We start from the raw sequence: 27,082 nt of genomic DNA on the forward strand, positions 1-27,082 counted from the left end.
AGTGTTAAGAAACTCTGCTTTAAGGAAAAGCATTACTCCTCTGGAACAATTTAGTACTTCAGGATATTACTTTACTGCTCTGAGTTGCAGTTTCATCAAATGTGAACTGTAAATTGTTGTCAAGGTCTCATTAAAAATTATAAAATTAGTCAATAATATAATTTATCTAGAAAAATTAATTCAAAGTAACAACAATTAGCTAGAATTTCAAAATCAGACTCAAGTAGACATTCTGAGAAACAAATTTGAATTGTACTTCATTTATTTAAAGAATTTAGAAGGCCCCTAAAGGAAAGGGTTGGAGTTTGAGCTCAGTGTTGCAAAAGGGAAGTTCCTTGTAAAAATGTAAACTGGGAAAGCCACTCTGGAAACCCTTTGGCAGTTCCTTCAAAGGATGGAGTAGAGATTTGACTCAATAGTATCACTCCTAGGTATACACTTAGGCACACACTTCTGCATAGGTCCATGCAGAAATTTGTACACAAATGTTCATAGAAGCATTGTTTATAATAAATTTGAAGTGAAAACAACTCAAATGTCCATCAACTGGTGAATAGATAAACCAGTGTGGTATATCCGTGTAATGGAATATCATTCAGCCACTGTTGGTAACTAACTGCTCTTCTCATTCTTCTTTTAAGATGCACTTGGTCTTCAACCTTTAGCATTTTAATTATGATGTGTCATGGTATGGGCCTCTTTGGGTTCATCTTGTTTTGGATTCTCTGTGCTTCCTGGACTTGTCTATCTCTTTCTTTTACCGGGTTAGGAAAGTTTTCCATTGGTATTTTTTCAATTTTTTTTTTCAATTTCTTGACCTCTCTTTTCTCCTTCTGCCACCCCCATGATGGGAATGGTGGTACTTGAAGTTGTCCCTGAGATCTCTTACACTATCTTCAATTTTTTCAAATTCTTTTTTCTTTTTGCTGTTCTGCTTCCTTATCTTCCAAATCTCTAATTTTATTTCCTGCTTGATCTCCATCAGTGGTCCACTAGACCATGGAACAGTCCACTAGACATTTCATACTGGTTCATTAAAAATTTAACCACCCAGCTATTGTGGTCTATAACCTTCATACAACACCAGGGTGGTTCATTCTTTTGTGGACGAGTACAAGATTTCTTGCAGATTGGCCCATGACCTGGTAGTTGAAAAATGCTGATCTACTCCATTGTTGATTGCCTGTAATGTATTCTTCATTTCACTTAATGTAGCCTTCAATTCTGACTGGTTCTTTTTATGTTTTCTAGTTCTCTCTTTGTTGAAGTTCTCACTAAGTTCTTATATTCTTCCTTGAAATTCATTGTATTTATTACAAGTGTTTTGTTCTGTTCTTTTATTTGGGACACATTTCTTTGTCTCCTCATTTGGCTGCCTCCCTGTATTTGTTTCTGTGCAGTAGATAGAGAGAGAAACTCTACCATGCCCAAAAGACATAGTAGTAGGTGTTCTAAAGGGTCCACTGGCACAGCCTCTCTGATCAACCAGGCTTATCACTGCAGGAGTGCCCCCACCCCATGGGTTGTATACATCCTTCTGTTGTAATTGAACCTGGATTATTATTGACACATCAACAGGGGGGATTTACTCGAAGGCTGACTGAAAGTAAGGACAGACTTTGACCATAGTAGGGGGATCACCCCATTGAGCAAGACTTACTTTTGTGATACTACTGTGCCTGCTGAGACTTCCCCTTAAAACTGTCACTTGTGGAAGTGGTTGGGTGGAAGCTGTCTACCAGGTATGCTGGCTCAGGAGCTTCAGGGAGATGTAGACCAAAGTCAACAACCACCTATGCTCTGCCTGGGGCCACCCAGCATGAGCTACAAAGCAATATTCAAATGGCCTCTACTTGTATTGGGCTTAGCAGTACCCAGGAGAGGCCAAACCAAGGCTGGCTGCCACTAATGGTGGCCCTGGCACCCCTGAGTGAGAGGTAAGGGACATTATGAGGCTAGATGGTGCTGGATTGAGAGATTTTAGGGAAGTCTGAAGCATGAGCCAAGACAGGTCATTGATATGGTACAGCCATTAGAAACAGCTTGAGTGGATTTGATGTGTGCTATGGTCTCAGAGGATGACCAGGGCAGGGCAAACAGTGTGAGCCAAGTAGACTGAGTCTTATATAGATCACCTACCTGCCAGCACTACAGAAAAGGAATAATGACCTCTGTAAGTACTTCTTTCTGTAAGAAAGCATCCTTAACAGCTCTGGTCCTAAAGCCAGACACATGAGTTCCCTCCTGTATGACCCTGGTGCCCTTTGAACTGCTGCCCCAGTGCTAAAGCTCAGAGTGAATGAGTCCAAGTAAATTTATACATGAACCCTTTAAGAGAGTCTCCTGGGACTCCAGCCACCTCAATTCCTGATCACTCAGCCTCAATTCCTGATGGTTTTCACAGCCAGAAGTCATGGGGACTTGTCTTCTTGGCACTGGAATCCTGGGTTGAGTGGCCTGATATAAAGCTGAGACCTTGCACTTCAGGGGGCATTTCCACAGCCCAGATATCCCTCCCAATTTTTAACGACACACGTAGATGTGGGACTAGCCTGTTCCATGCCTCTGCCCTCTGACCAGTCTTGATGTGGCTTCTCCTGTGTATCCTTAGTTATAGGGCTTTTGTTCAGCTAGATTTAAGGCAGTTCTGAATGATGGCTGTTCTGTAGTAGCAATTTTGATGTGGTTGTGGGAGGATCTGAATATATTTACCCATGCCACCATCTTGACCAGAACCTGCTTCCTCTTTAGTGTTGTCTTTTGCTTCATTGCTTGTTTTTGTTTTGTTTTGTTTTCCATTTTGGTCTGTTTTCCATCTGATTTCATCTCTTTTGCTCTTTGTCTACATGATCTGTGGAACCTACAGGGGAGCCTGTGAAATCTTAGTTCTTTAAAGAAGAATTATTAGAACAGGACTTCTTGATACCAACCATGTAAAGGGACCCCCTGGGAATTTCTGAAAAGATAGATCCCTAGGCCCCAAACCAGGCTAATGAGTGAAGACTACTGAGGTGTCCACAGAGGTATATGTAACGGTGAGCTTACCGGGCATGTGCCCTGGAACTCAATTTCTGAAGGGCCCCACAGAACCCCAAGTTTATAATTTTTTTCTAATGACAAGAGACCCAATATTTTCTTCTGCACACAGGGCCTCAACTGACCTTAATATGCCTCTGGGTATCTGCTCAAGGCCTTGGAAATTTCAAAAATCCCCAGTTTTAACTATGCAACCTAGGTTGAGATCTACTCTATTAGAGGTTTCAGAAAAAGGGAGAAAAGAGCTGGAAAAACAAGACTAGCCTAGAGGGCTGACTCGGGGATATCTTCCAAGGCAAGTCGAGTGGCATGTGTCTTCTAAATCCCTGCTTTGTACCTGCTGCTCTTTTATGCTCCATTCTGTTAATCTCTCAAAACACAACAAGAGGTTCTCAAGGTTTAAAACACTCTTTCAAAGGATACAGATTGAAGTGCTAGTAATTATTCACTAATTAGGAGAAAATCTATTCAGTTGAGTAGCTTTCCTCCCAAAACCTCCCTGAAAGAAAAAACTCTGAAGGGAAAAAAAACAAAGAAGTTTTCATTGGGGATGAGAGGGAAGCCACATCTTTGAGGTCTTAATGGGGCAAAATCTCCAGGGGAAGACAAGCAGGGTATTTAAGGCCACTTTGTGGCACTAGGCACTTATAGGACTTAGGAGCTGAAGCTTAAAAGGTAGGACTTGCATTCTGGAAAAATAGTTGGGTGATGACAAACATAAAGCTTCTCAGGTTTAGAGTGATGTCCATTATCGTTTGCCATGCCCCAGATTGGCAAAGAATAAAATTTAATTATATTCAATGTGAGTGGACATGAAGGAAAGTGAAGCAGGCAGTTTGGTAGGTTGCTGGTGGTAATTTGTACATTCCTTCTAGAAAGCAATATGCTAGCAAGTGTCAAAACCCAAAACATATCATATATCATTTCCCATGAAATTCATTCTGTTAAATTAATCCTAAAAATAACAGCAGAGCGACAGCCAAGATTTATAATGAAAAAGGTTCATGACATCATTATTTATAATGGCAAAATTTCAAAACTACCAATATTTTCGATCATAATAGATGAGTTAAACCAAATATGGTGTATTTAGTATTATGGAATATAGTGTATTCATTAAAAATCATAATGTCCGAAATGGCAGTGATATCTTGATAAGGGGAAACCTCTAATTAAATAGCACTAGTTTCCACTTCATTAAAAATTACTACAAAAAGAAATACTAGAATGACTTGAATGGTAGAATCACAGGTTGTTATTGTTTTTATACAGACTGCTGAAATTTTCAAAGTTTCTAAAAATAAAATGTGTAACTTTTATAATTTTTTTTAAAACTAACAAACTGTTTAAGCTAAAGTAAGAACAGGGAAGTAAGTTTTCATTCTTTTCTGCTTCCAGCTCTCGCTGCATAAAGCAGAAGCTCCCAGGTCCCCAAATTCTTCCCAAGGCATTTGTGTAGAAGGCCCCTCAATGAATTGGATAAACACACTGCTCTGTGCCTGCTAAGGAACCAAACCAACTCTTTAATAAATGACAATTTCATTGTTGCAAACGAACTTCTGAAATGATCTTTTGAAACACAGCTCAATTGTAAAAATAACTAATAACACACATTACCAGTATTGCATATCTACCATGTGCCAGACACTTTAAATATTTAATTCTTAAAATAGTCCTAGACACCACATTTTATGGTTCTCATGTAAGATAAGCTAAAAATGAAAGCCAGATGGGGCTGCTCAGGTTTGTATGGTCACTTGGCAGCTGAGCCAAAATTCGAAGGGAGGAGTCAGGCCCCTAAGCTGTGTACTTCTTCTCTCCCAGCTTCCAAAGCCAGCCCTGACCTGCTGTAGAAATCACTGTGATGGGCAGTCACCTCTGCAAAGCTCTATGTACTGCTATTCATTTTTAATTCATTTTTCTCTCTTTGTGTCTCTTTTTCTATTTTTGGGACAGCTTTATTGGGATAAAATGCACATACCATAGAATCCATTATTTTAAATGTACATTTAATGATTTTTAGTATATTCGCAGAGTTAGGCAGCCATCACAAGAATTAATTTTAAATCATTTCAGACTGACCTGTGGTGGCACAGTAAATAAAACATTGACCAGGAATGCTGAAGTTGCTGGTTCAAAAATCCTAGGCTTGTCTGGTCAAGGCACATATGTGAGTTGATGCTTCCTGTTCCTCTCCCCTTCTCTCTCTCTCTCTCTCTCTCTCTCTCTCTCTCTCTCCTGTCTCTGTAAAAAATGAATAAATAAAGTCTAAAAAACATTTTATACTCCCAAAAGAAATGCTGTAACATTTACCTAGCATCCTTCCACCTCCAACCTTGGTCAAATATTAATCTGCTTTATATCACCATGGATTTGCCTACTCTGGACATTTTATCATGATTAGAATGCCAAATGTTAAAGATAAAGTGCATCTTAAAAGTAGAAAGAGCAAAGCAGTTTGTTACTAATAAGAAAGCTCCTTTAAGACTGTCAGCTTATTTCTCAACAGAGACATTGCAGGCCAGAAAAGATTGGAAAGAAAAATTTAAAGTGGTAAAAAGCAAGAACCTACAACCAAGATTAGTCTACCCAGCAAAGCAATTCAATATAATTTAGACTGGAAGGACAGATAAAGAGATTCCCAAACAAGAAAAAGCTAAAAGAGTCCATCACCACCAAACCAATATTATATGAAATGTTCAAGAAGAAGGGGAAAAAAAAGATACAAACAAGAACAAAAACAGTATCCATCAACAATTTATTCAAAAAAATAAAATAAATAAGCCTAACAAAAAGGACTCATAGATACAGAGAACATTGTGATGGTGGTTGCCAGAAGGGGGATGGAGGGATTGATTTTAAAATCTGAAGGCATTAAGTACAAGCTGAAAGTTTCAGAATAGTCGTGGGAGTATTAAGTACAGCTTAGGGAATATAGTCAATAATATTATAACTATAAATGATGTCAGATGGGTACTAGGTTTATACAGGTGATTAGTTAGTAAGTTATATAATACCAGCCTTGGCCAGGTCATTTAGTTGGTTAGAGCATCTTCCCAGTACATCAGGTTTGCTGATTCAATCCTGAGTCAGGGAACATATGAGAATGAACCAATAGAATAATTGGAAAAGGTCAATATTTCTGTCTGTCTGTCTCTCTTTCTCTCTCTCCTTCGCCCTGCCTCTCTCCCTCACTTTCTCCTCCTTCCCCCTTCCTCTCTCTAAAAACTCAATGAATAAATAAATTTTTTTAAAAAGTTATATAATGTCAGAATTATGTTAAATAAATGGCTCTATGAGGGGTGCTCCTGATATCTTCCTTTGAAATTTCAAGAAATTCAACAACTAAAGACAGAGAAAAAAATATCAGGAGCACCTGAAATATACACACACCAGACAAAGGTTTGATTGGCCGAAAAGGTGGCTGAATATATAATCCCCTCTGAAGGAAATAAGATGGAGAATGGGATATTTTGCCTTCCTCACTGATCTGAAGAAGGGGTGATTTCTTCTGGAGCTGAGCAAAGTGGAGGGTCAGAGGCAGGGGGAGGAAGCTGGGTTGGGGTGGATGATCAAGCAGAAGAAATAACATGCCAGCTCTACCTGAGATTGCAGACATAGGGCACACATGGGTGGGGGCTCCAACTAAGGTTACCAGTGTGGGGTGCTCATGAGAGCCAGCACCAGCACAAGCAGCTTTGTGCATTCCCAGGTCTACAATCATAAGCAGTGTGTGAATGGCTCCACCTGGCACCACTGGCATGGGTGTGTGTGTGCGTGTGCAGGTTGGTGGGCTTAGCCAGAGATTATCAGCAATAGGCATCTGTGTGGGCTGTTGCTGGCACCTTTGTGCATTCCCAGCCCCATGACCACCAGCACAGGATGTGTGCATGGGCTGGAATCCCTGAGCCTGGGACAGCCCGGGCAGGGTGCCTCCACAGGGTTGATACAGGCTTCTGAGCACATTCCCACATTCCTGGCTCTGAGATCACAGGTGCTGTGTGCATAAATGTGTGGGTGCAGCCTCTGTATGCACTGTTGAAGTTGTGGGTCCTGGGCATGCATATGGCTTGCTGCAGGCTACCAAAGAGTGCACAAGGGAGAAACCTGTGGAGATTAGACCCACAAAGCACTGAGGTGTACTAGACATGCCTGGGGGCCCTTAGAAAGGTGCTTGATCTGCAATCAGTTCTCTTCCTTGTCTGCTCTCACTGGCAGCTCTGGTTAGCACAGCCTTACCTAGAACTGTGCTTTGAGTGGTACTGGAAGAAGGACCAGGCTGCTATAGAGCCTCTTGCTCTGCAAACAGTGGCTGGGGCAAACCTCACAGCTAAATCCCCAGGCTGCTAGTTTAGGTGGGAGACACATGGGAGAGGTACCTGGAAAACTGAAACTCTTATTGTCAGAGCCTTCAATCCCTAACAAGCTGCACCTACCAACAGGACTGAGGCCCAGCCTATGTCATTGCCACAATGACACAACAGCAAACCTCTGCTCAAGAGCCCCACAGGGGCAAAACCTGTAGTACAGAGCCACCTGCCAGAAAAAAAGAAAGAAGCTACCTTTCAAAACCAGGGGAAAAAATTACATGTTTATAACTTATTTTTTTCCTTTTTTTCCATTTTGTTAATTTTATCTTCTTTCTTTTTTATTCTTTCTTTTTCCAATTGAACTTCATTATCAATAGTGGTTACATTTTTCATTCTTGTTTTTATGTGTGTTTCATTTCAAAAACCTTTACCTTTTTTTTCTTTTTCTCTTTCTCTCATTCAACATCATTTATCAGCAAATTATTATATTTTGGACTTATATTTTTCTTTCTGGCATTTTGTGTGTTTTTACTTCATTTTCTATTCCTTTTGTCATTTTCCCTCAGTTTCTACTCCTTGTTCTCTGTACTTTTTGTTCAACTTATCATTATAAAATTTTAATTTTTTCACTGTATCTTTTCAATTTTTATTTTTTAATTATCTCTTATTAGTGTTATTAACAATACCTCTCTCATGGATACAAAAAAACAGAAATGTAGCTAAGATAGATGATGAAAAATCTCTAAAAAAAAATTTCAGTTACTTGGAAACCTTAGAGTTAAATAACAAAGAATTAAAAATCAAAGTCCTAAAAATACTCAGGTAAATAAAAGATAGCTTGGAAAGGCAATTGAGAGAGCTATAAAAAGAATATAATTAACAAAAAGAATACTTCACCAAGGAAATTGAAACTATAAAAAGGAACCAAACAGAAATGAAAAACTCATTACAGGAACTGAAAAATGATGTAACAAGCTTAACTAATAGAACAGGTCAGATAGAGCAGAGAATTAGTGACATAGAAGACAGGCAACTTGAGATACTAGAGAGAGAAGAAGAGAAAGGCCTTGGCCAGTTGGCTCAGTGGTAGAGTGTTGACCTGGCGTGCAGAAGTCCCGGGTTTGATTCATGGCCAGGGCACACAGGAGAAGCGATCATCTGCTTCTCTACCCCTTCCCTTCTCCTTCCTCTCTGTCTCTCTCTTCCCCTCCCACAGTCAAGGCTCCATTGGAGCAAAGATGGCCTGGGCACTGGAGATGGCTCCATGGCCTCTGCCTCAGGCACTAGACTGGCTCTGGTCACAACAGAGCAACACTCTGGATGGGCAGAGCATCGCCCCCTGGTGGGCATGCCGGGTGGATTCTGGTTGGGCACATGCGGGAGTCTGTCTGCCTCCCCGTTTCCAGCTTCAGAAAAATATAAATAAATAAATAAATAAATAAATAAATAAATAAATAAATAAATAAAAGAGAAAGCCCTACAGGAATTATCTGACTCATCAGAAATAGCAACATAAGAATAATGGGTATATCAGAAGGAGAAGAGAGAAAAAATGTAATGGAGAAAAAATTCAAACAAATAATCAATGAGAACTTCCCAAGACTATGAAAAGAATTAGAGCCTCAAATTTAAGAAGCAAACAGAACACTAAGTTACCTTAGTCCAAACAGACCTACTCCAAGGCACATCATAATGAAATTATCACAAACCAATTACAAAAAAAAAAATTCTTAAGGCAGCCAGGGAAAAGAAGAATACAACATATAAAGGAAGACCCATTAGGATATCATCAAATTTCTTAGAAGAAACTCTAGAAGCCAGAAGAGAGTGGACCCCAATATTTAAAGTACTGAAAGAGGAACTTCCAGCCAAGAATACTATACCCATCAAAGCTATCTATCAAATACAAAGGAGGTCTGACCAGGCAGTGGTGCAGTGGGTAGAGCATCAGACTGGGATGCAGAGGACCCAGGTTTGAGGCCCCAAAGTCGCAAGCTTGAGCACGGGCTCATCTGGTTTGAGCAAAAGCCCACCAACTTGAACCCAAGGTCACTGGCTCTAGCAAGGGGTTATTCGGTCTGCTAAAGGCCCACGGTCAAAGCACATATGAGAAAGCAATCAATGAACAACTAAGGTGTTTAAACGTGCAACAAAAAACTAACGATTGATGCTTCTCATCTCTCTCCATTCCTGTCTGTCTGTCCCTGTCTATCCCTCTCTCTGACTCACTGTCTCTGTAAAAAAATAAATAAATAAATAAAATTTAAAAAAATACAAAGGGAAAATAAAAACATTCACAGATATAGAGAAGATGAGGAAATTTATCACCAGAAAACCCCCACATCAGGAAATACTAAAGAGGGGTTATTTGACCAGATACAAGAACAAAATGAAACAAAATCACAAGTAAAAGCTCTAACAAGATCACAATAGAAACAACATTAATCTGTGACAACAAAAACAAAAAAGGGGAGAGGAAGAAGATTAACAGTAGCAAAGGAGGATGGAGTGTGGAAGCACTCATGATATAATGTACTACAATGAATATGATATATATCCTTTTTATTACCTAATGATAACAAACCCTGAAAAAAATACTACTGAAACACGTGGCTTAAACAATGAAGAAACAAGAAAGAAGTATGGAATACAACCAAACAAAAGCAAATGACAGAAAAACAAAAGAGAAGAACCAAACAAAATACAAAGCTATCAGAAAGCATTATATAAAATTGCAATAAGAAATGCTCAAGTGTCAATAATTATTTTAAGTGTAAATGGACTGAACTCACCAATAAAAAGACAGAATAGCAGAGTAGATAAAAAAAAATCAACTGTATTCCACCTTCAAGAAACACATCTAAGCTACAAGGATAAAAACAAAGTCAAAGTGAAAGTTTGGAGAACTAGCCTCCAAGTAAATGATATCCAAAGAAAAGCAAGTGCAGCCATAATTATATCTAACAATGCTGATTACAAGACAGCAAAGGTAATCAGAGACAAAGATGGTCATCTCATAATGATAAAGGGGGCATTAAATCAAGAAGACATAACAGTTCTTAATATATATGCACCAAAGTATATAAGACATCTAATAACTGATCTAAAAATAAAAAACAACAAAAATGCAATCATACTTGGAGACCTCAATATACCACTGATGGCTCTAGATTGTTCATCCAAACAGAAAATCAATAAAGAAATATTGACCTTAAATGAAACACTAGAACAATTGGATATGATGGACATCTACAGGATATTTCATCCCAAAATGTCAGAGTATACATTTTTCTCCAGTGTACATGGAACACTATCAAGAAAAAAACATATGTTTGACCACAAAACTTACATGAACAAATTCAGAAAGATTGAATTTATACCAAGCATATTCTCTGACCATAAAGCTTTGAAACTAAAATTCAACTGCAAAAAAGAAGTAAACAAATCCACAAAAATATAAAAATTAAACAACATACTTCTAAAAAATGAGTAGGTCAAAGAAGAAATAAAATCAGAGATCAAAACTTATATACAGACAAATGAAAATAACAACACAACATATCAGAATCTCTAGGATGCAGCAAAAACAGTAATAAGAGGGAAGTTCATATCACTACAGGCTTATATGAACAAACAAGAGTAAGCCCAAGTAAACAACATCACATCTTACCAAAAGAGAAAAAAAGGAGCAAAGGTAACCCAAAACCAGCAGAAGAAAGGAAATAATAAAAATCAGAACAGAAATAAATTAAATAGAGAACAGAAAAACTAGAGAAAAAATCAATAAAACAAGGAGCTGCTTCTTTAAAAGGATCAACAAAATTGACAAACCCTTGGCAAGACTCACTAAGGAAAAAAGAGGCCTCATATAAACAAAATCCAAAATGAAAAAGAAGAAATCACCACAGATATCATAGATAAAAAGAATTATCATAGAACACTATGAAAAACTATATGCCAACAAATTTAACAATCTAAAAAAAATGGATAAATTTCTAGAACAATACAATCTTCCTAGACTGAGTCACTAAGAAGTAGAAAGCCTAAACAGACCCATAAGCAGGGAGGAAATAGAAATACCTATCAAAAACCTTCCCAAAAATAAAAGTCCAGGGCCAGATGGCTATATTAGTGAATTCTATCAAACATTCAAAATTTGGTTCCTATTCTACTCAAAGTCTTCCAAAAAAATTAGAGAAGAAATACTTCCAAATACATTATATGAGGCCAACATAACCTTCATACCAAAAGCTAGCAAGGACAACTCAAAAAAAGAAAACTACAGACCAATGTCTCTAATGGATACAGATGTTAAAATTCTAAACAAAATATTAGCAAATCAAATACAACAACATATTAAAAATAATAATTCATCATGATCAAGTGGGATTTATTCCAGAATTACAAGAATGGTTCAACATACATAAAACAGTTAACGTAATACACCATTATCAACAAAACAAAGAACAAAAACCATATGATCCTATCAATAGATACAGAAAAGGCATTTGATAAAATACAACATTATTTATGTTTAAAACTCTCAACAAAATGGGTATACATGGAATATATCTCAACATAATAAGGGCCATTTATGACAAACCATCAGCTAACATCATATTAAATGGCAAAAAACTGAAAACTTTTTCTCTAAAATCAGGAACAAGACAAGGTTACCCACTCTCTCCACTCTTATTCAACATAGTGCTGTGAAGTTCTAGCCAGAACAATCAGACAAGAGAAATAAATAAAAGGCATTCATATTGGGAAAGAAGAATTAAAGGTTTCACTTTTTGCAGATGATATGATCCTGTACATTGAAAACCCCAAAGGCTCACAAAAAGACTATTAAAAACAATAAACAGTAAGTTCGCAGGATACAAAATTAATATACAGAAGTCTATTCCCTTCTTATATGCCAACAACAAAACTTCAGAAAATGAAATAAAAAAATAATCCTTTTTACAGTTGCAACAAAAAAAATAAAATACCTAGGAATAAATATAACAAAGAATATAAAGGACCTATATAATGAAAACTACAAAGCATTGTTAAAGGAAATTGAAAAAGATACAATGAAATAGAACAATATTCCTTGTTTTTGGATAGGAAGAATAAATATAGTTAAAATGACCATATTACCCAAAGTGATATATAAATTTAATGTAATTTCCATCAAAATTTCAATGTCATTTTTTAAAGAAATGGAACAAAAAATCATCAGGTTTATATGGAACTATAAAAAACCCTGAATAGCAGAGCAATCCTAAGGAAAAAGAACAAAGCTGGGGGCATTACAATACCTGACTTCAAATTATATTATAGAGCCACGATAATCAAAACAGCATGGTATTGGCAGAAAAATAGACACTCAGAAAAATAGAACAGAATAGAGAGTCCAGAAATAAAATCACATATATATGGTCAAATCATCTTTGATAAAGGAGCCAAAAACACACAATAGAGAAAAGAAAGCTTCTTGAATAAATGGTGCTGGGAAAAATGGAAAGCCACGTGAAAGAATGAACCTCAACTATGGTTTGTCTCTTTGGATAAAATACCTAAATAAAAGAAATGAAACAATAAAATACATAAAAGAAAACATAGGTACTAAACTCATGGACCTGGGTTTTAAAGAGCATTTTATGAATTTGACTCCAAAGTCAAGGGAAGTGAAGTCAAAGATAAATGAATGGGACTACTAAGAAGCTTTTGCACAGCAAAAGAAACTGATAACAAAACAAACAGACAGCCAACTAAATGGGAAATGATAGTTTGAAACAACAGCTCAGATAAGGGCCTAATATCCAAAAGAACTCATAAAACTCAACAACAAATAAGCAAACAATCCAATAAAAAATGGGAAGAGCGGCCTGACCTGTGGTGGCGCAGTGGATAAAGCGTCGACCTGGAAATGCTGAGGTCGCCGGTTCGAAACACTGGGCTTGCCTGGTCAAGGCACATATGGGAGTTGATGCTTCCTGCTCCTCCCCCCTTCTCTCTCTCTCTCTTCTTTCTAAAATGAATAAAAAATAAAAAAACAAAAAAAAATGGGAAGAGGACATGAACAGACACTTCTCCCAGGAAGAAATACAAATGGCCAACAGATATATGAAAAGATGCTCATCTTCACTAGCTATTGGAGAAATACAAATCAAAACTATAATGAGATACCACCTCACACCTGTTAGATTAGCTATTATCTACAAGACAGGTAATAATAAATGTTGGAGAGGCTGTAGAGAAAAAGGAGCCCTCATCCACTGTTGGTGGGAATGTAAAGTAGTACAACCATTATGGAAGAAAGTATGGTAGTTACTCAAAAAAATAAGAATAGAACTACCATACAACCCAGCAATTCGTCTACAGGGTATACACCCCCAAAACACAAAAACATTGATACGTAAAGACACATGTAGCCCATGTTCATCACAGCATTGTTCACAGTGACCAAGACATGAAAACAACCAAAAAGCCCTTCAATAGAAGATTGGATAAAAAAGATGTGGTACATATATACTATGGAATACTACTCAGCCATAAGAAATGATGACATAGGATCATTTACGACAACATGGATGGACCTTGATAACATGCTGAGTGATAATAAGTAAATCAGAAAAAACTAAGAACTGTATGATTCCATACATAGATGGGACATCCAAAATTCAGACTCATGGACTTAGACAAGAGTGCGGTGGTTACCAAGGGGAGGGAGAGGAAGGTGATGGAGGGGGTGGGGGAAGGGGAGGAGCATTAAGAAAACCAAATAAAAATGTAAGGTTGGTGGATAATGGGGGATAGTCACATGGGGAACCCAGACCCGGGAACTTTGGCTAGGACCGCCCACAACCAAGCGCGCCAAAAGAAACTTTCCAGGAGTCCTTTGGAGAAAAGCGACCATCTACTAGCCAGTGAGATTTCACCATGTCATATTAGTTCAACCACCCTAGGGACCCTTTAAATATCTACCACACGAGTCACCACTCGCGACTTCCCTGGCCTCCATCTTTCCTCAGGACCAGGGAACCTCGTGGGGCGGGATGCGCCCTCTACTCAATAAAACCTTTTGTTATTCCACACCCTTTGCGGCTCCGGCCCCTTCCTTCCTTCTCACTGGGGAAAAATAACTTACAAAAAGGTGACGGAGGACAATTTGACTTTGGGTGATGGGTATGCAACATAATCAAATGTCAAAATGATCTTTTCTATGATGTTTTCTATGAATCTATGTACTCTAATTGATCAATGTCACCCCATTAAAATTAATTGTCTAAATAAAATTTTTAAAAATTTATGTAATGTCTAATCACTAGGTTTACATCTGAAACTAATATAATAATATATATTAACTGTAACTGAAAAATAAATATACATACATATATATAGTTAAGTTAAAAATAAACTGGGCAGTGATGTTGGAAGGGGAAGAAAGCCAGAATCAGAAGACGAACACTCTGGCCCTGTCAACCCGCAGAGCAGAACTCTACCGTGCAGCCTGTTCCACCTGTAGGGTAACTAGGGAATGGATCTCCAGACACTCCCTTTGTCTTTTCTGTGTACTTCCTTCCTTACTCTACCTGATACCAGCAGGACACTTGGCCCTTAGGGGCTATTTACACCTTATTTGTTGAACCTCTTCCTGACTCCTAGCCCATTCTATAGTCTTTTGCCAAAAGCAGTCTCATTTGGTATGCAGATATATATAAAGTATTATGCAAATGAAGTTTGAATAAAGCAAAGACCTGCGGCTGGCTATATCCTTTGATGCCCCTGACAGAAGTCAAATGTTCATCCCCAGGAAACACCTGCCAGCCTAGTGGAATCCCTGTGGTTAAGACTCAAGTCCTGGCCTTTGGGAGAAGGTAGGATGGTCAAAATGAACACCCTTTTCCCCAGCAGGTGTTCAGGGCTGGAGGAAAGACTGACAGCCAGGGAGCTGTCTGCACATGCAGGAAGGCCGCTTCCATCTGGGCTGTTCTGAGTATGTGGGGCATGGCTCCCTGCTGTCATGCAGTTGGGCCCTCAGCCCTTCACTGTGCTCTCCCTGAGCATCTTCTCTGGCCATCCAAGGCTCAGGGGCATGAGAGTATCTATAGCTGTTCTGATAAGCCCTGCTGACCTCTGCTCCGACTGTGAATGCATTCTTCCCAGCTGGTTTGTCAGGGATGCCCCAGGAGGCTCTACCGAGTCTGATCTTTCCTACCTCCAGGAATAGATCTTACACCACCCTTCACTGTTCGTTGTCCCTGTTGTTACTTTGGCTGAGACCCTCATCATTCTTTCTCTTGGGGTTGTACAAGCATTAGGTTCCAACAGTCCTGCTTCCAGCCTGTGTCCTCCTACCTAGTTCCTGTTACCTGCTGCCCAGTCTTTGAATGTGCCCATCCAGCCAGGTCATTACATTGTTAAAGACTCCTCATGGACTCCCATGTTTTAAAGCAAGATATTCATTCCTGGTTGCACATTAAAATCACCTGTGGGTGGGGAAAGGGTTTCTTTTAAAATGTAAATGTGTAGGGACCCACCCACAGAAATTCTGATCAATGGCTTGGTAAAGTCCCACCAGAATCACGTGTCAAAGACTTGGTTGAAACTGAAGCCCCTAGGTGAGTGGGACTTCTTCCCACCTGCTTCCTCTTGTTCTCTGCTGCCTCCCACTCCAGGCCTCGGCTTCTTTATCAGGTTCTCTGTTGGCTGGAACTCTTGCTCTAGCAGTAGCAAACTCTGCTCATTTTTCAAAATATTCCTAAACTGTTACCACTCCTGTGTTACCACCCTTTGTGTGAAGGCTTTTTCAGGCTCCTCACACGGCATTGGTTAGCTTTCCTTCCCTTCTTATCTGCCTTGCAGTTACTGTCCCCCAGAACTGCAGGTGTTGTTGGCCTGCTTCGCTGTCTACCCCACTAGCCTGACACATGAGAAGGGCAGGGCTTTTACCCACTTTACACATGTCTTTTCACTTAGCAATGGCTGACCTCAGAATAAGGATCCTGTGATGTTGCTGTCCATGCTCACCAGTGCAGGGACTGTCTTGTAGATGCTGTTTTCCTTTTTTTAATTATTATTATTATTTTTTGTACTTTTCTGAAGCTGGAAACGGGGAGAGACAGTCAGACAGACTCCCGCATGTGCCCGACCGGGATCCACCCAGCATGCCCACCAGGGGCGATGCTCTGCCCACCAGGGGGCGATGCTCTGCCCCTCCGGGGGCGTCGCTCTGCCGCAACCAGAGCCACTCTAGCGCCTGGGGCAGAGGCCAAGGAGCCATCCCCAGCACCCGGGCCATCTTTGCTCCAATGGAGCCTTAGCTGCGGGAGGGGAAGAGAGAGACAGAGAGGAAGGAGGGGGTGGGGATGGAGAAGCAAATGGGTGCTTCTCCTATGTGCCCTGGCCGGGAATCGAACCCGGGTACCCCACACGCCAGGCCGACGCTCTACCGCTGAGCCAACTGGCCAGGGCATTTTTTTTTTTTTTTTAGCAAGCATCATCTTCTTATGATGTGATATGATCTGTTCTACATGAGCCACTGTGTTAACTTGTATAATTCTCACAATAGCTTGTCACTGTGCCATAGTCCCCATTTTGCAGGAGAGAAAACTGAGGCAAAGGAAATAAGACAGCTTGACACAGAGAACAGTAGACTACATATCCAGTGAGAGTAGAAATGTGTGGGTTTCTGCTCTTGTCACAGAGAAATCCTTGTGGCTGGACTGGATGTAGGACTGTTTCCTTCAACAAGCCCTTTGCGGCTGATAAGCTTTGGAGGAAACAGTCGATACCCTCGTGACTAATTTCCAATCCAGTGACCTCAGTAAGGTAGGCCAGCGATGCAGTGCAGACCAAAGACATCCTGGCCAGAAAGCAAGAGAAAAATGAACTTCTGAATAACATCCACCGTGCCCTCAACCGCCCTGGGATTTTCCTTCCTGATCACAGCTGATTCCCCTAATGATACAGAGTTCCAGTTATGGCAGTAGAGGCGATAAAACCCAAACGCAGTGATGGCAGGTCACTCAGCTGGTGTCACATGAGGAGTTATGGCAAGGGTGGAATTAACCAGTCTGTTATTTCTCTCCAACGGCCTGGCGCACAAAGACTAACTTTTCTCTTCCATTTCTGCTTTCAAAAGTGGTTTATTTTTACTTTAAAAAGAGATAAACTATTTGTAGAAAAATGTAAAAAAACAAAAACTATCTGTAATCAGCTGACCACCCAGAGATGAAACCTCCAGGAACATTTTGAGAGCTTTTCCTTCTCAGCATTTGAATCCGTGTTTATATCGCAAAAGGTTAATTTCTGTGTTGCATGCCTTTGTTCGCACAAATCTGTTTTCCCCTTTATGTGTTAAAGCGAGCACTTCAAGTTGTTCAAATAGAATAGAATTAAGTATTTAAAAAAAGAAAATAAAAAGGAAAGATAAATGAATCTTGAATCTTGTGAAGCAGTTGAGGGTTCGGTTTGAGTAACATGATGAGCGGGGACCACCCTGGAATGCACAGGGACCACAGCGGGAAGGAAAACGCTCCTGCCCTCTGGAGCCCCAGATCCATCGTCCCCACTCCCATCCCCCTGTTCCTTCTGCAGGCAGCAACTTGGACGATGGCCTGTGGCATTCAGTCAGCATCAACGCCAGGAGGAACCGCATCACTCTCAGCCTGGATAACGAGGCAGCGGCACCGGCTCAGGACACCACGTGGATGCAGATCTATTCCGGCAATAACTACTACTTTGGAGGTAAATTTCTCAGCGTTTTCTGTTGAAAATAAAGGAAGGAAGGAGAATGCAGCAGACAGTTATTTCACTGTCATGATTCTTTCCTTGTCAATTAGACTATTCTTCAAAATACACACACACACACACACCCTCCCACACAAGCACTTGCAGAGGCGGCACAGGCCCCAACTCCCTCAAGCCCCAAATAATGGGAAACAAACTCTCTCACAGCTGTGAAGATATAAATTTATCTAGGTCAGGGCTGAGAAGAACTTGAGCTCTGAGATTTTTATAGCCTTGCCGAACTCTGTGATCACATTCAAAAGGGAAAGTTCAGCTGAAAACTTGGAGAAATGACCAACAGTCAGCAAAGCTGAAACAGGAAATGTCCGGAGACAGAGGACAGCCTGCACGCTCACCTATCTAGGACACTCCTCTTGCACTTGGCTGTCCCAGTCTCCACACCCCTGGGGACCATGCCACGGGTGGGGCAGCTAGAAGCGGGAAGACCTACAAGGCCCATGCTCATGACTATGTGGCTCCTGATGGAGCATCCAGTGAAGACCCCACCCTCTCCAGTGTTGGGGAGTCCTGGGAACCTCTTCTGAGACAGAAGCACAGGGCAACTGGTAAAGTGGAAAAACATATGCGTGGGAACCTACTGCGTTTTTATAGATGCCTATCTATTTTCATTTAGTCTTGTTCAAGGTGTTTCCTGCACTAAGAAAATTAATGCCTCACTTAAAATATAAAGTCACTTATTTATATTTCAGAAACGATTTCTAAAAAGTAATTAATCTCAATAACTGTCTGACTGTGAACAAGACACTTATGACCCCTGAACATCCTATCTAAGCCATGGGGAAAACAAACCAGAATTGTTGGGAGCATCCTTTGAGGTCCAGGTTTTTTTTATAGCACAGAGCTTCCTATTTGGCAAGAAATGGGCACACTGGCTTCAATCTTTGTAATAAATACAGGCACGCACTGGGGCTGGTCTGTGGTTGCCAGCCCTTTTACCATCAGAAAAGTAAAGAGAAATTATGTGTAAAATTATAAAGTGGAGTGTCTAATGGAATTTACAAATGACTTCTCTCAGACCAGTGACACATGGTTAAACCCCGCAGTTGAAGGGGAACTTGAGACAGACTCAGGGTACATGGTGTGGAGCAATCTAGCTGTGCTGTGTTTTTAGAGCTTCGGAGAAGGATCTGTCCCTCACTCTAAATCCTCTTCAAGTGGGCACAACAATAATTCCTTTAAGAAGAGAATGCTTCTCTTCTCTAAGTATGCTGTCCATATCTTAGCTCAATTGATTCATGCAGTGACTTTGTAAATTATGCAATAATAATCCCATTTTACAGACAGGGAGAGTAGTGTTTGTTTAGATGGAATGCTTTGTGTGAGTAGTAAAACCAAGATTTACACCCAAACCTTTGTTCTCCGCAACCCACTAGTGACAACTAATGTAGCCCAAAGCTGTGAGAAGGAGGATCTTGGGCCCCAAAGATAGATCTCAGAGAATAGTGATTTGTATCACATGCAACGCTTTCAACAGAGAGAGAAAACTAATCTTATTTGTACTTCTGTGAAAAACAACAAGCAATAATTATGACATGTAAGCCCCCCAATGCCTCAAAGTAAAAATGGTCCCCTACCCCAGTTGAGGAAGTAGCCTTAGAGTCGGTTCTTAAGGGCACTGGGCTTATAAGATGAAGATTTATCTATGATTTGAACAATGTTTTAAAAAGATATATTCCACACATAGACTGTAAACTTAATAAAGATGAAAAATGAGTTTGAATAATAATAGTCACCTTACATAAATTCTCTCTACAGCTTCAATTAGAAGTCTTAATATTTCTCTTCATTTTATCTTGTATGTGCTTGTGAGCTGTTAACCAGCTGCCAGGCTTCAGCTCAGCAGTGACTGTCTGCTAGAGATGGCTGAAATAATCCCCAGTTATTTATGGGTTATGGCCATGTTTCCAAGTTTGCATCCCCATATGGTCTGAGACTATTAAAACAATTGGGATGGAGTTTATAAAGAGCTTAAGCACTGGTATGCCTGTTTGCTTTCTACTTGTCTTAATGGAGAGTAGGTATGTCCAGGTTGCCAAACATGCTAAAAATGCATGATACATATTGCTAAAAGATCACTCCTAAAAAAGGTATAATGTTAACCTTTCACAGGTGCTTTTACAGTCCTATAACTTTGTGCATTTAAACCCTTAGTATCTTTAGTATCTGGATTTGCTTTGCATATCACTTCAAAATTCCAGTTTCTATGGGCACCTTTGTTAGGAACTGAGTACGTTAATATTAACAATTAACCAGATAATTACTCTCTCACCATCCTTACCCAAAGCATAATATCTTTTGAAAGTGTAATTCAGAATTGACTTGTGCATTTGGAAGTGTGTTTTAAGACAACACTGAAATACCTGCATAGTCATAGCATGTTGTGGCCCTAGAGTAACTGAAGTGTACCAGGCAGAAGAACGGCACATAGCTCACCAAGAGGAAAAAGTGAAGTGTGAGATAACACATGTGATATAGCATTGGGACTCCCTCCAACACATTTGTTTATTGTTCTGCACAGTGATGAATTATGCCCCCTTTGAAACTAGTTCTGTCCCCTCTCTGAAAATGCTAGGATTTACAACTAAACTGTGCACACTGCTGTGAATGAAAAACCACCACAATAGGTAGACCTCAAGGTCTTCCATTGATAGGTCGTCAAAGCAATGACTGATCATTTCTGCATTCTTTTCCATTTTTTTCTCTGTCCCACAGGTTGCCCTGACAATCTCACTGCTTCCCAATGCTTAAATCCTATTATGGCTTTCCAAGGCTGCATGAGACTCATCTTTATTGATAACCAGCCCAAGGACCTCATTTCAGTTCAGCAAGGTTCCCTGGGGAATTTTAGTGATTTACACATTGATCTGTGTAGCATCAAAGACAGGTAATTATTGTCTCTTCTCTTCTGTTCTCCTAACTCTCCTCCCTCCCCATTCTCACTGTTCAAAATATGCTTTTCTTTAAACAAAATTCTAACCCACTGACATTAGCCACATTAGACATAATTGAGTCACCTAATGGAAAATATTTCAGAAAGGATTTCAGACCCGGAGAAAAATGGTTTAAATTAGTTGAGTCTCTCTTCATGTTGATTTGCAGTAAATGGGATATGCAAATTAAATCAAACTACAAATTTGTGAAAGGATTAAAATTTTGTGCATAAACACCATTTGATTATTTTGAAGTTAAGAGTACAGCCAGAAAAAAAGCATAGAAAAAAGGAGTGAGGAATCTGTTTTCTTCTATAACAGTGGTCTCCAACCCCCGAACCGCAGACCGGTACCAGTCCATGGGCCATTTGGTACTGGTTCACAGAGAAAGAATAAATAACTTACATTATTTCTGTTTTATTTATATTTAAGTCTGAACGATGTTTTATTTTTAATAAATGACCAGATTCCCTCTGTTACATTCGTCTAAGACTCACCCTTGACACTTGTCTCAGTCATGTGATACATTTATACGTCCCACCCTAAAGGCCAGTCCGTGAAAATATTTTCTGACATTAAACCAGTTAGTGGCTCAAAAAAGGTTGGGGGCCTCTGTTCTAGACCATCACATTCCTCAGTGCAGTGGTATTCTTTCTCTCTCGCACAGGGGACGGGCAGCAGGCCCTGCAGGAATCCTGCACAGAGGTGTGGGCAGCACACGGACAATACCTGAGTGACTGGTGCTGCTGTTACAATGCCCAAGCCATCTATTCTTTGTCTCAGAGCAGACCAGGCCCCGGAGAGAGAGAATCAGCATGTTCACTCTGAAACCCTCTAGCACAAAATTTAGTTTCTCTCTTTGATTCTCTTGGGGTCTGACTCCACTTATATTGAAAGTTTCTAGATCCAAAGGCATACTGCAGAGAAGTAAAGAAAAAAGGATTGATTCTGAATTTTCAGCAAGGTTGATCATGCTTGCTGTGTTTCTCCTCTAGTGCTTGCCTCTTTCATATCTCTGCTGCTACTCACCATGGCTGAAACAGCATTTATTGAAATGGGTGAATCGTATGTGTCAGTTGCAAGCCTGTGTGTTGGCAATATATGGTCTTTGCTCAATTATCATCAGGGAATAAATAAGCCATCACAGTAAAGTACAATAAATGACCAAGAAGTGTGCCTTTATTTGTGGGACATGTGGCAGCAGTAATATAGTCTGCCTGGGAAGAATGAGGTCAGAAAGGTTTTTAGGAAGTAGTGCTGAGCTGAATCTTAAAGGACAGAGACCTGGCTGAGGGGAAGGAGGAGTGGGGGTGTAATGAGTTGGTGGGATGCCATATGTGAAAGAACATAGAATTAGAAAGGAGCATGCTTGCAAGTATTTCATAGATGCAAGACACTTCCTTTTCATTTTAAAATCGGTAGTATGTGGATACGTTTTATACTTGATGGTAATAGTTTAAGTGGCAAAATTTACCTAATCTTATCCGCATACAATACGGTGACATGTCTTATACTTAACAGTGTCTTGGACTTCACAGCACTGCCCAGTGAGGGTGGTCGGTTGCTGTGACAGAGCATGTGGCAAGCACTGGGTTAGAGGTGTGGGGCACCTGAACAATGAAGGGTGCTTCTTTCCTGAACAAAAGTCAGGAAGGAAGGCAGTCTTCCTGTTCCTGCCACAACACACGAGGCCATCATCAAATCACACGTACTTCCTGGCTCTTCTACTTTATCTTTTTTCTGTTTAATGGGCTGGACATCTGGGTGATAAACTGTGTTTTTCATTAGAATTTGCTGGTTGAGAGACCTGAGAATAAAAGACACTGTGCGTTGTGGTTGCTGCCTATTTAGTCTTTATTGATGATGAGGGCTAAGTGTCCAACTTCAACAGCCAGCACAGCCTCTGCAAAGTGCTGATCAATAGAGAAAGCATTTATCAATAGACATCTCCCACCATACCTTAACTTCTAATCAAGGAAGCTCTCATTTTCACTGATGTGAAAGTCATTGCCATCTCCACGGCATCATTACTTTTGTGTAATTGTGGTCTGTGTAATTTTATTACATACGATTGTGTTTGGTTAATTATGTAATAAGAAGAAATCATGCTTAGTTTTGTGGGTCAATGGTCTGTTTTTCTTCATTTGCCAGACAGTGTCTGTAACAGAAGGGAAAACAGTGGTGAAGGACTTTACTTAATTATTTTGTCAAACTTGGAAAGGGCAGGTGGTTTCTGAGTTGTGTGTTTTATTTTCAATGTATTAAAAGTCTTTGTCTTCCACTGGAGGATGGGGACAGGTGTGCTGGAAGAGTTGAGGGTAGAGAAGAATCTGACTGGTTTTCCTTATCTGTGTTTCTTTCTGGAAAGTTCATGGAGGGTAGCTTTTGATCTGGCCTGAGGCCCTCTTCTCCCCCAAACCACTCTCCTCTCTGCCCCTTCCTTCTAAGCTATGCCAGGAGTCCCAGGCCTCACAGTGGCTGCCCCGGTCCAGCCCTCCCTTTTCTCCTCGGAGAAGTCTGATTTGACTGTGCCGAGGGAGCCAGACCTCCCCGCACCCTCTCCACACTGGCCATCTCACACAGAGAAAGGCTCCGAGTGCTAGGCAGCCAGAAATGAGAAAGCCAAGGTGGTGTTCACAGATGAAGCACACACATTTTGAATCTTAAGAGCTTTCTCCAATGGGGGTGGTCTTTCTAGGGTGTTGCCTTTGAGCTGGTGCCTAGCTCCACTGCCCCGCCAGTGCAAGTTCACAAGCTATCCTTGGAACAATGCTTTGAGTAAAAACTTTGAGTAAAGGCCAAGGGACCCTTCCCAGGGAGCCTAAACTAACAATTTGCATTTCAACATCTCAGTGATTGGCAAATTCCAAATCGTCTGTCCTAATGGAAGCAAAGACTTGGAATGACTGGCCTGGCCTCAGCTCTGGCAGCAGGGGACATGTTTGCTTTCGGAAGCTCCCCCTTATGAGGCGCCCAGTGACTGACAGTCCAAGGACAAGCTGGAGAAAGGGGCAGACCGCCCTGTAAGGACTGCAGTTGGAGTCCGTTTGGAGCATCCCAAAATGCACTTTCACGCATCTTTCTAAACTTCTAGAATGTGTTTTGCAGCCACTACCCCTTCTCAGTGGGCAGAGTCGCCAGTTTCATGTCCTCCACACCCTATGCCCCCTATGCCCCTGCTCTCCAGGGTCTTCTCATATCTTTTGCAACCGCCTGGACTTGAGACAATCAAGTCTAAACTATCATAGAGCCAAGCCACCCATAATAAATGCTTATTCTTCAGCAGCTGTGTACACACCCTCTGTTTTCATCCTCACAGATAGACAGTGAGTGAATGGGAGAAGCAGTCTTGTGTATACCTTGGGATAGGATGAGATGTGGTGAGGGCAGCCCAGTGGTAGGAGTGCAAGGCATTAGTATCCCCAGGTTTTAAAGGGGTTCAACTAAGACCTGGAGACATTTGTCAACTTTTTTATGATTACAGGATTAAAGTTTCTATACTGAGGTGAGTGATCCCTGTGTTCCCTCTCTTTTATTATCTACTCAAAAGGCATTGACCTGACAATTTTTGTTATCATGTGCCTATGGCTCTACATGTAAAAACCCATCTTCTGCCCAACCATAGAAAAGCTTTTAGGAGAATGCAATACATTAAATTCATAGTAAAGCACAAGGAGCTCTACTGAGACTCCATTTTTTAAGGAAGGATATTCAAAGTCACGTGTGATGTCAAGCAAGGTCTGAAATAAGAAAGGAGGGCCCAGTATCAATGGCCCAGTTCAAGAATGCCTTTTTCTGAGACTTTTCTTGAAAGATCCAAAAGTCAACTCCAGGAGCCATGTCAGTCCTGCACAGTTCAAAGTCCATGGAAGAAGAAAGTTCTCCAAATGCTGCCTCAGAATGGGAATAAGAGACAGGAGGACCCCAGGAATGGAAGAGCAAAGGGAAGCTGACAAGTTAGGTGTCTGAGATGAGAGAAATGGAAGTCACAACTGAGAAAATTTATTCATCCCAGTGTGGGTGGCAACTAATTTGTGAGTAAGTAAAGCCTGTTCAATTCCCTGTCTACTACTCATCAACTTGAGACATGACCTGTATTATTTAACCATTTAATCTATGCTTACTCTTTTGCAAAACCAAGATCATAAAGCCAACATTTGGACTGAGCATGAGCATGTGAGAATTGGGGTCTTGGTTGCAGGTCTAATAAACAGATGCACAGTAAATATTACCATGTTCCATTCCATAGGCAAAAGTTGGCTAACTGTCTACTTTCTATGGGGAGAGGAGAAACCCAGGTCTCCTTCTGAAGGCCTTGCAACCTGCATGATGGCCAAGTGATCCCCAATAATTTCTGGGGTGGAACCCCATAGGTACACCTCACATGTGCTGTCTAGTCTGTCTACTCTGTGACTCCTTTGGGCTTTGATTCCTACTTGCTTAGAGGAACTGCCCCTTGGGAGGACCAGCGTCCACCCATTAGGAAAATGCCAAAACTGTGGTCATTAGATTCTCATAAAGCATAGGTTTTAGGGTCTGAATAGGTAATGGAAGCATGTTTTGTGCCCAGGGCACACAATTTAAAGAAGTCTTTATTTTCTGGTTCATGAATGTGCAGGCTCTGAATTATCATGAAGCTGGGAGGGAAAACATTCTTAAATGTTGCTGGTCAATTCCAGCATGTCTGCATGAGAATCATCAACGGGGCTTATTAAAATCCCAGTTGCTAGGCACCACATTTAAAGTTCCTGATATTATTGTGAAGACCAAGAAAATGTGCATTTATTCTAAATTTCAGGGTGTTGTGGGTGTTGTTTTATTGATCTTGGGACTAGACTCTGAAAACCACAGCCCTAAAGTTTCTAATCCTGGAGGCCAGGGAACTGCATGGATTCTGTATAAAAAAAAGTGTACAAGTGTGGGAGGGAGGGATGAGCTCCCATGCAGCTCGCTTCCTGACCAGGGTCTCACAGGGTCCTTAGAAGTTCCAGCAGCTCTCTCAATGCCACTTTCCAAAGAGGTGCTGAATTCAGCCCAAGAGATACCCAGGAGTCCACTGAATTCCATCTCTCTGCAGACATAACCGGTCTTTGTCCTTTAAGTCCTCCCCTGCTTCCCACAGCACAGAAAACTTTCATGAATATAAATAAAAAGATGTCCAATGGTGTCTGAAGAAAGGGATATTTTGGTTGGAAGGAAGTACGGAATTAGTATAGCTGCAGCTGCCAACCAACATGACTTGTCTTTTTGTTATTTTGAAGACAGTTGACCTTCTGGACCCAATGAAAGTCACAGCTTGATGTCTTCTTCTGGACAAGACTTAGACCCTGTTTGTGAGGATGGTGCTGTTACAATGCGAGTGTCTCCCCCTCTGAGCCATGGGTGATATTGCTCCATGACCTCATACAGATTGACACAGACTGATTGCCTCTGGTTGTCCAGCACCAGTACAGGGTTTCTGTGACCCCCTGCCTGATTTCTTGGGTCCTTTCCTCAGAGACACGGCACTGGGGAAGGTGCTTAGCAATCATTCAGCTCTGGTGTTGCAGGGAAGGAAATGAAAGGATCACAGTGTGGAGAAGTCAAGGTGGTCCCGGGGGCTTTGCTGTTGCATTCTCTGGCAACCTTTTTGCTCTAATTCTTTCTAAAATTAAACAATTTGCTCGTCTCAACTGAGGGAGTGACATGTAAAACACCGCATTAAATTTCTCATAGCCAAAGAAGTTATGATAAGGAACTTTTCATCCATAACTACTTTCTTTTCCTTCAACACTCATTCTTTGAAAAAAAGCATCTGCTGATTTCTCTAGTCAAGATGTTGACCTTCTTGGTTCAGATTTGGCAAGGGGGTGAAGTATTATGTTCCATGACCACCCATAAATAGACTTATCCTGAAAACTCCCCCTGTGTGTGGGAGTTCATTAAAAAACAGTACTTTATATAAAGATAATACATTGCAGGATAATGCAAATGTTTTACTTCTTCTCTAACATCGCAAACCATTAC

The 27,082-nt window shown here is 40.6% G+C and overlaps 1 protein-coding gene across 3 annotated transcripts in view; it reads left to right on the forward strand.

The window, feature by feature from the left end:
* Positions 1 to 27,082, forward strand: part of CNTNAP5 (contactin associated protein family member 5) — an 855,485-nt gene that overhangs the window by 444,500 nt on the left and 383,903 nt on the right. For 2 of the 3 annotated variants that reach the window (XM_066345536.1, XM_066345539.1), the window contains exons 9-10: positions 17,934 to 18,083; positions 20,859 to 21,030. In XM_066345536.1, coding sequence (XP_066201633.1) covers positions 17,934 to 18,083; positions 20,859 to 21,030 — 322 coding nt within the window. The remainder of the gene's footprint in view (positions 1 to 17,933; positions 18,084 to 20,858; positions 21,031 to 27,082) is intronic. The other variant, XM_066345538.1, reaches the window with a different exon arrangement.

This window comes from Saccopteryx leptura, chromosome 7, assembly GCF_036850995.1.
Source record: "Saccopteryx leptura isolate mSacLep1 chromosome 7, mSacLep1_pri_phased_curated, whole genome shotgun sequence".
NCBI lineage: Eukaryota > Metazoa > Chordata > Mammalia > Chiroptera > Emballonuridae > Saccopteryx > Saccopteryx leptura.